This window comes from Fukomys damarensis, unplaced genomic scaffold (assembly GCF_012274545.1).
Source record: "Fukomys damarensis isolate Sample0158 unplaced genomic scaffold, DMR_v1.0_HiC HiC_scaffold_36, whole genome shotgun sequence".
In the NCBI taxonomy this organism is placed as follows: Eukaryota; Metazoa; Chordata; class Mammalia; order Rodentia; family Bathyergidae; genus Fukomys; species Fukomys damarensis.
Genome location: NW_022900948.1, coordinates 27,119,190 through 27,129,306, shown reverse-complemented (window position 1 = coordinate 27,129,306; position 10,117 = coordinate 27,119,190). Strand labels below are relative to the sequence as shown.

At 36.6% G+C, this 10,117-nt stretch overlaps 1 protein-coding gene across 4 annotated transcripts in view; it reads left to right on the top strand.

Moving 5' to 3' along the window:
* The first annotated feature begins 2,869 nt into the window (after positions 1-2,869).
* Positions 2,870-10,117, top strand: part of Txndc8 (thioredoxin domain containing 8) — a 30,600-nt gene continuing 23,352 nt past the window's right edge. For 3 of the 4 annotated variants that reach the window (XM_010639309.1, XM_010639311.1, XM_010639312.1), the window contains exons 1-2: positions 2,870-2,962; positions 8,568-8,672. In XM_010639309.1, coding sequence (XP_010637611.1) covers positions 2,939-2,962; positions 8,568-8,672 — 129 coding nt within the window. In that variant the 5' untranslated portion in view covers positions 2,870-2,938. The remainder of the gene's footprint in view (positions 2,963-8,567; positions 8,673-10,117) is intronic. The other variant, XM_010639310.2, reaches the window with a different exon arrangement.

Sequence of the window (10,117 nt, the reverse complement as noted above, 5' to 3'; positions counted from 1 at the left end):
TACTCTAATTTTTGTAGATTTAAGATCCCCACCCCATCCTCAGGATTCTACTCTGGATAAATTGTTAAAACAAACAAAAACTGCAGTCCTGATTTCAGAGAGAGAGAGAGAGAGAGAGAGAGAGAGAGAGAGAGAGGGAGAGAGACACTACACCCAAACATTTTTGGAACTTCATGCTTCCAACAGTGAGGTCAGAAAGGAGTCTAGGAAAACGTGTGAGAGCACATGTCAGAGAAACAAAGGAGCCAGTCAGCTGCACAGAGAAATCCTGAATTTCTCTTTTCTAGAAAATACTTAATAAGGAACATTTTTCTAGATCTAAGAACTTACCTCACTCACTCACTAAACACCCATTCTGCTAAACATTAACATGTGTGTATGTGTGTGTGTGTGTGTGTGTGTGTCTGTGTGTGTGTCTGTGTGTGTATCAGTTGTGGTAAATCTAGTCATTTTCTGGATTTTTAATAGTCTTTAATGCTCACTGAGGATAAACAAGCTTCTAGGAGCCATCAGCTTGGACTCTCACATCTCTCAGGCTAAGTAAGTATTCTAGCAGCAAATTCCAGGGAAAAGTCTACAAGCCCTAGCACACTGAAGGGCACAAGTACTGGCCCAGACTTTCTCAATTTTTGGAATCCAAGGGTCGTAGCAGAAGTTTATTGTTTTAGTAGCTGTGTCTGAGAGCTAATTTTGAACTATCTTCTCTCCAGCTGCAGAGTCCTATAAGAAAACAGAGAGTGAAAATGGCATATATCTTCCTAGTGTAAGGAGGGGGAAAAAAAGGGAAATAATTCTGACTTTAGTTCATCCAGTGCTAAACAGCTTCCGAAGAGCTGGCTGAGGCTGGAGGATTGCAAGTTTGAGCCCAGTCTGGGAAACTTAGTGACTTAGTGGGACCCTGTCACAAAAGAAATATTTAAAAGACCTGGAGACGTAGCTCAGTGGTAAAATGGCCCTAAATTCAATTCCAAGTGTTGAAAGTAAAACAAAAACAAAACATGAATAGACCTAGGTAGGTTAGCTGACCCTGTGCCCCTCCCTATGTGACAGGTAACCTAATCTGGACTTCTAAATGAATGCTAGGTAGCATAATGGACCTAAATTTGCTGCATCTTGCCCATCTCATCTGTAGAGGGGAGAGGACCCCGTCACTTTAACTGAGTACACAGCAGATCACATATGTGGAAATAATACCTAGAACCAAGCCCACCCTTTGAAGTAGTTCTCAACTGTGAGTGGATTTGCTCCCCAGCAGACTTGTATAGCCATCATCTCTTAAGAGTGCTACTAACATCCAGCACATAGAGGTCAGGGATGTTGCTGACTATCCTACAGTGCAAAAGACTGTCACTCATAGCAAAGAATTATAGGTCCACAACATCAATCATGCTTTGGCTAAAAAAAAAATCTGGCTTGAAAGGTGTTCAATACATGTGAATATCCACCTTTTCTTCCTAAATTAAAATAAGAGGAAAGGAGAAGCACATGAGAATAAGATCTTCACTATGTAATAACGAATAAAATTCCTTGCTAGGATGGCAGAGGTATCAAAATCAAGGATCTGAAACTCAAACAAAAATAGGGGCCAGAAAAAAATATAAATAAGTAAAGCATTATGGGAACTAAGAAAACTTTTTTTTAAAAAAACAGACAATGAACAGAGACATTAGAAGGGCCAAGGATTTAGCTCAGTGTTACCACCACCTGCCTTGCAAGCACAAGGTCCAGAGTTTAATCCCCGGGACCAAAAAAAAAAAAAAAAAAAAAAAAAACAAAAAAAAAAAAAAAAAAAAAAATCTCAAAGAACAAAGACATCAGAAATATTCTACATATTTTTCATTTTGTAGAAGAGAAGTAGCTGCACCCCCACAGCAGAAATGGTGTCTGGCCATTGGAGAACTCCACACTGAGTTCTCAAAGCAATAGAAGATGGTGGGAACAAGAGTCAAGTGGAAAGAGCACGTGTCCCCTTGAGGGCCAGCAACTTCTCTATCTACCCAACAGTTATCATTAATACAGGATTAACAGCCCACGGCTAAAAGAGTAGAAAACTCAAAAGAAGGATTGTGCTGGGTTTTATTTTGTTACAGAATCTCACATTTCTTGCATTTTTTTGTGTGTTGTTGTTATTGTTCTTATTGCTCTGAAGATTGGAAAACATTGGTCATGGTCATGTTTGTTTGGTTTCTTTTTTCTAACATTAAATCTCAAACAATGACAAATCACCAATTGTAGGGTTTGGCAAACTGTTGCTGTTTTCATATGGTCTGCTAGCCAAGAATGCTTTTTTATATTTTTAAAGATTGTAAAAACAAAGAATATGTGACAAAAACTGCATATGGTTCATAAAGCCTAAAATATTATCTGATCTGTTACTGAAGATTTGTCAACCCTTGGTTCTGTACATAAAAGTGAAGTTTCTTTACCTTCTAAATAGGTAGAACAAAAAAATAACAAAGTTCAGGGAATCTATGGCTCATAACATGAATGTACAGGAGACACTATTAGATTAAGGCTTTAGGGTTTTTCTGAGGAGCAAAATAGGTCCTTCGAAATTCTAAATAAAACCATCTTTTGTCCGTTATTAATTTTTAATATTAATTATCATGGTTACTTCTCATTTGGTGATTAGCAGTAAGGATTGGGGAAGAAAGAGAAATGTATAAAAATCAGTGGTAAAAGACAAAATGAGCCGTGCACATTATTGATTCTGCATATAAGGCCCCCAATTTCCAGATTCTTGGCTAACCATAAGCTGACTGACTAGTGAAAAAGTGGAATTAGATCCCAAGTCTACCAGAGTTCCAAGTTCTGTAATGATGTACTCGATGATGTCACAGAGAAGTCACCCTTAGGATCCTATAATTAATAAGAGATAGCTACAGTGATCCACCTGAATCAACAGGAGAGTTTCGTCAGCAATTCCCAGGTGTAAATCATGGTTCAGGTTATTAAAGACCCGGCAAGTATTCATTTGGCTTCATGGACTATTTCAAGAGTGGACACCTTGAGAATAGATTTAATACATTTTAAACATTATTTCCTCCACTCAGTATTCCTTTATTGCTCTGTAGCAAGGGTGAGCCTTTTAATTCTTGCTCTTCATATTGTTCCTGGGGATATGGCGCTATCTACAGAGATAGCCAAGGGACAAATGGATCAAAGGATTTTTTTTCCCCTTTTTAATTCTCATTTCTTGTTCTAAGGGTCTAGGTCATCTTCTAACATAGCCTGTCCTGAATCTGATTCCATAGATTCTATCTTAGTTGTACCTGGGAAATTCTATGAAAGTCAGAGGGTCTGCATTGTTCCTTTTATCCTAGGAAAGAAAGCAGAAAATTCAGATGTGCCTATGAAAAAATGGTCTCAGTAGTAGTGACAGTTCCTTAGGTTGACTTTTATAAAGCCATTACCCAGTGTTACTGTCACAACACATCTAAATTTGTATCTTAGGTATAGATCATTCTTTCTTTATAAAGAAGAAAATTGCTTCTAAAACAGAGACGTTAGGGCCTAACTCGTTTAAGTGTTGGAGTGGGCATTAGAGTCCAGACAACAAATGCGGGGCCTCACTGGAGAGGTCAAGGGCTGGGAGGGGCCTGGAAGGGCACAGCGTTCAAATTTCACATCCTCTGGCCCTGACTTGGACTTTGAACATTTTTCTCAAATGTGGCCATACATAAGGTCACAAAAACAATATTAACTAACTACTTTAAAAGAAAGCATTTGATACCAGAAAACGTTTTTAATGTTTCTAATGTTTGAGGCACTTCTTTCTTAAACTGTCCGGGCATCTCATGGGATGACCAAGGAAGGCATTACTCCTCTGAGAAACATTTTCCTCCCTCGGGTCCTTTCCTACGGGCCAATGTCTTTTTCTCATGGTTGTGAGGTCTGATCAAAATGTACAGTGAAGTTAAATTTTAAAGCCAATATCTAAATTTAAACAGAATTTAAATAAAGTGTTTAAATTTTTAAAAAATATGTTACAGTAAAAGATACACTGCTATTAATCCCTCTGAAAACAGCCCCCCTCACTTCTAACATAATTATCCTATCATCTTTGTCACTTTCTGAAGTAGTTCTGGAAGTCGTCTTTCATGAACATTTCCAGTTGAGCTGTTGTGGCTGCCTCGATGTCATGAATCAATTCAAAACGACAACATTTCATAGTCGTTTTGACTTTGGGGAAGAGCCGGAAGTCACACCGTGTCAGATGCAGTGAATAAGGTGGGTGAGGACTCACCGTAATGTTTTTACAAGCCTGGCTTTCTGTTGGATGGCGCTCAGCCACAGCATTTCACCATACATTTTATCCAAAATCAAAGGCAGTCACAAAAGAGGACTTTGCAAACAGCTTCAGAAAGTGTGAAGAATGATGGGAAAAGTATTTCTGAAACTAGGGGAGTCCTTTGAGGGGGATGAATGGCAATGTGTCTTTTACTGTAATAAATTGTTTTTTTCTCTCTCGAGTTTGTTGGTACATTCTAGGTATACAGTACAGTTACATTCATCATTAGGCTCTTGCACCTCTACATGACAGGCCTTAGGTCTCATTTTTTCCCCTTGTCCCTGCCCTCCCTTCACCCCTCCTCCCCTCCCCATTTACAAACACTTTTTTCATTTTCTCTTATTTTTCTCTTTTCCCTTATTACCCTTCCCCTACCCCTCCCACTTTCCCTACACCTTTAGCCCCTTTCTTCCTATTTCACATTGTCAATTATCTCATTAGGATCTTATGTACCATTATAGTTTTTCACACCAGAGAAACTATTCGGTATTTACACATGTGTGACTTATTTATTTCACTTAAGAGTATATCCTCAATATGTATCCATTTCCCTATGAATGAATCTACTTTCTCATTCTTTATGGCTGAGTAGTATTCCATTTTATAGAAAAACCACATCTTCATTATCCAGTCTCCAACTGATGGGTAAATGGGCTGTTTCCGAGTTTTAGCTGTTACAAACTGTGCCACTATAAACATAGGTGTGCATATATCACTGTGATATGATTCTTTTAATTCTTTTGGAAAGATACCCAGGAGAGGGATGGCTGGGTCAAATGGAACCTCTAATCCCAGATCTTTGAGGTATCTCCATATTAATTTCCATAGTGGTTGCACCAGTCTGCACTCCCAACAACAATGGAGAAGGGTTCCTTTCTCCCCACAACTGCGCCAACATTTGCTATTGGGTGATTTCTTGATAGCAGCCGTTCTTCATGGGATGAGGTGAAATCTCAGTGTTATTTTCATCTGCATCTCTTGAATGACCAGAGATGTGGAACATTTTTTCGTATGTTTATTTGATTCTTTTACTTCTTTGCCTGAGAAATGTCTGTTCATTTCAGATGCCCGTTTTTGAATCGTCTCTTTATATTTGGGGGGGACTGATTGTTTTAAATTCTTTATATATTCTAGATAAGAATCCTTTGTCTGAGGAGCAGCTGGTAAAAATATTTTCCCACATTGTAGGTTGTCTTTTAGTTCTGTTGATAGTTTCTTTTTCAGTGCAGAAGCTATTTAATAAGATGAGATCCCAGTTGTTGATTCTTTCTGCTAGTTCCCATGATACTGAGGACTTGTTCATAAAATCTTTTCCTATGCCAATATCTTCAAGAGTTCTGCCTAACTTATCTTCCAGCAAGTTTAGTGTTTCTTTTTTAATATTTAGATCTTTAATCCACTTGGATTTTAGCTTAGTGCATGGTGAAAGATAAGGGTCTAGTTTTAATCTTTGGCAGGTTGAAATCCAGTTTTTCCAATACCATTTATTAAAGAGACTATCTTGTCTCTAGTGAGGATGATTGGCTCTTTTGTCAAAGATGAGGTAGCTGAGTATATATGGAGTTGTTTTTGTATTTTCCAGTCTGTTCCACTGATCCTTGGGTCTATTTCTTTGCCAGTACCATGCTGTTTTATCACAGTGGCTTCGTAGTATAGTTTCAGATTGGGAATTGTTATACCCACTGCCATCTGTTGCCTAGGATGGCTTTTGCCATTCTAGGTCTCTTATGGTTCCAAATGAATTTTTGGATTCTTTTTTCTAGTTCTATGAAATGTAGTGTTGGAATTTTAATTGGCATTGCATTGAATCTGTATATCAGTTTTGGTAGTATGGCCATTTTCACTATGTTGATTCTTCCTACCCAGAAGCAGAGGATATCTTTCCATTTTCTTATATCCTCTTCGATCTCTTTTTTCAGAGAGGTGTAGTTTTCATTGTAAAGGTATTTTGCTTATTTCATTAGATTGATTCCTAGATACTTCATTTTTTTGGATGCTATTGTGAAAGTAATTATTTCCCTAATTTCTCTCTCAGTGAGTCCATTATTTATGTACAAGAAGGCTATTGATTTTTCAGCGTAGACATTGTATCCGGTTACTCTGCTAAGTGTCAATTAAGTCTAGAAGTCTTTTGGTGGAATTTTTTGGATCTTCAATGTAGAGTATCATATCATCAGCAAATAATGACAGTTTAACTTCTTCTTTTCCTATCTTTATTGCTTTAATTTCTTTCTCTTGTCTAATTGCTGTGGCTAATATTTCCAGAACTATACCAAAGAGGAGTGGTGATAGTGGGCATCCTTGTCTTGTTCCTGATTTTAACATGAAGGTTTTCAGTTTTTGGCTATTTGATATGATGTTGGCTGTTGGTTTTTCATAGAGAGACTTTATTAAGTTGAGGCATAGACCATCTATTCCAATTTTTGAAGGGTTTTTATCATGAATGGGTGCTGAATTTAAGTTGTTTTTTACCTAAACTTTCACCATATATTTTGACCATCCCTATACTTACTAGTTTTAGTTTAAAAATTAAACCTTTCTAAAACTGCTCTCTTCATTTATAAAGAACAGCATTAATGACAGTTGTGCCCTAGCATTGTGTCCATTGCCTGGCCTCATAGAGGCCTCACTCAGTGTCTGTTGAATCAAGACCTATACTCTAGGATTATCCCCTTCAGATTTTAGCCAAATCCATTTCCTGGATCCGCCTAGGTCCATTCACATGCAAATCATTACTGGGAAGTAAAAGTTGTTGAGAACTATAAAAATGGCATCTATCTTATAACTTCAGAAGCAAGTGAGAAATGGAGACTTGGCTCTTTGAGAAGTTAATCGCTTGTCCTAGAGGAAATTTAATATTGAAATGTGTGCCTTCTTTGAGTCATCAGACTCACCTGCTTAAAACTCAACAGAGTTAATTGTCCCCTTCTATAAAGCAGGCATGCCATTCATGTGGAGTTAACCCCATTGCTTTTGAGGATAGGTGCTTTTCATTGGGTACCGGGGATTGAACTCGGGTCCATTGCGCTTGCAAGGCAGGCCACCGAACCGCTGAGCTAAATCCCCAGCTGATAGGTGCTTCTTAATAAACGATCACATCTCTCATCTTGATGATTAACCCAGGGATAAACACAAGATACTATTAAGAACAGTGAGAGGGAGAGTGAGTTACTATTACTATGAACTCAGGAGGTAAATTTGTGCAATAAGTAAAGAAATGGACTTGGAGTCAGGCTACCTAGGCTAACAACCCCAACTAGACCACTTACCACCTGGCTGACTATGAGAAAAGTTAATGACCTTTAGTTTTCTCATTTGTGAAATGGAGATGAGAGTAATGCTACATGGGATAATTATAGCGATTATAAGGCAGAGTATCAAGCATAAATAATTCATCTGAGTAAAGGAAAAAAGATAAATCTTGAAGAGAGCACACTACAATAAACCAGTAAACGCTCTAAGAGTATTTAACACTTACCAGTTAGGAGGTTACCAGCCATGGGCGGTATCTTTAGAAACGCTGAGATAGGGCTGGGGATTTAGCTCAATGGTGCTGCCACCACCTGCCTTGCAAGCACAAGGACCTGAGTTGGATCCCCGATATAAAAAAAAAAAAAAAAAGGAAAAGAAACACAGAGATAAACCAGCCATGAAATAGCCAGTGTGGGAAACAGCCACTGCCTATAAAGCAAGCAAATAAATATGTAGTGGTCTGAAAGGAAAATCTTACTTAGATGATATAGACAGGAGAAATTTTACTTAAGATAGCAAAGAACAGACTAAATCTTTAATGTATATTTTTGACTATAGCTTTAATAATGATCATATCCAAAAACAAAATTTAAAATATGACTCAAGGTGTTAAATTAGTTCTTCTCCTTTTAATTTCACTATTAATGCTTTATTTGCCATTGTTAAAGCCATTTAAAAATCAAATGTCACTATCCATCATGAATGACATTCCACTTTCACTTTTCAACTCTCATTTTTCCCTGAGAAATCTGTTTCAACCCAGAGGTAGACACATTATCAACCTCCATCTTCAACATGCTTCGTGAGTAGACTTGTAATTTTTGTAGATTTTATCATCTTTTATGCATAATCACAAAGAGAAACATGTCTGACACATTTAGGAAAGGTTGGGTCAGCTGCAGAACAATGGGGTAGGACACCACTGGTTAAGGGATTTTTTTAATGTACCCCATCATTTTATTCTCTGTAAGCCTTTATGAGATTCGGTGATTATACACATTTTTTCATTGGTGTTATGTTTCAGAATGAGTTGACAGCATTTTTGAAAGCTGCTGGGCACAAACTTGTAGTGGTGGAATTTTCAGCAAAATGGTGTGGTCCCTGCAAATTGATGGGTCCTATTTTTCATGTAAGTATCACCAGTTTCTGTATCACTGTAATAGAAAGAACTTAAGCCCCCAAAACAGTTTTCCAAGTAATTCTTAAAAGTCTGGCCCTTGGAGCCCTCCATAGGGCCAGTTTATGGAACACCAATTTATGTTGTTGCAAATGGTAGATAAATCGTGTCTTACATATTCTTTCTTGTCCTGCATCTACATTGTAAAACATTCTGGTAAAATATTCTACTTAGCAGTAATTATACACTTATATTCAGACATTTCTTCTACTTATATGTTAGCTCATATTTTATAGTCTCTAGATTAAAATGTTAATGTCTATACAATATTTTATCTAATCTCTCTATTGCCCCACTTGTTTTATTTAGTTTTGGTAAAATATACCACAGAAAGAATCTCAAGGTATTTTCTTTTTATTTATCCTTATTGTGCAAAAGTTTCATGCTTAGTAGCATCCCTCTTGTGAAATGTATTCCATCCTTAAAGAATTTTTTATCTTTCTACTGTGCAACTGAAAATGCTCTATTTTCAATGAGATTTCTAGCATTTTAACTCTCTATACTTGAACTATTGTATCCATCTGAATTAATTTCGACTAATCACAACCTTTGACATTTAATTAAAAATGAATTTATAGTCAATAAGAGAAATTGGCTGCATAACATCCCAATATCTCTGCTGTGCCTAAAATTCTCAGTATATCTAGAGGCAACATTTTAATATCTGATGCTCCCCCTTCTGTCCTCATACAGGTAAACTTCCTCAAATTTTTATAATTTCATTGTACTGCTTTCTGTTGGAATCTACACTAAGGCAAATGTAGTTTTTAAATAAACTCCAGTGTATCCACACTATGAAATACTATTTAAGTGTTATAAACAATTGAGCCATTTATAGTGATGAAATTATCTCCAGAATAACATATAAAATAAAAAGAATGCAGTGTGCAAATATTTATATAATATGGTCTTGTTTATGTAAAATAGACATATATGTGTGTATATGTGTATATATTTGTATAAACATATAATATGCATATAAATATATGCAAACAATGGGGAGCAGAAACATACACATCAAATAAGCTTTTTTAAGTGAATAAATGAAAATTGGGTAAAAGTGGGAATGGGAGAACTTGATGTATTGCTTTTTTTTTATTGCCTAGCCTTTTGCAAAAGAAGGTATTTATGCATAATTTGTTTCAATTCATGGTCCATGAGTGGGTTAGAGAATCTTCTTCACTTGCTCTAGTTCACTATATCAGTCAGAGATTTATCAAGAGATAAAGAATGAATTAGACAGAAAAGAATTTTAATATAAGGAATTAAATACTGTAACAATTGTAAATCATTTGAAGGCTGGATAAGTGGGCTCGGGGTTGAAATTCCATGAAAAACCATAGACCCAGAAAACACAGACTCATTGTGTGTTCCTTTTTTTTTTTTTTTTTTTTTTT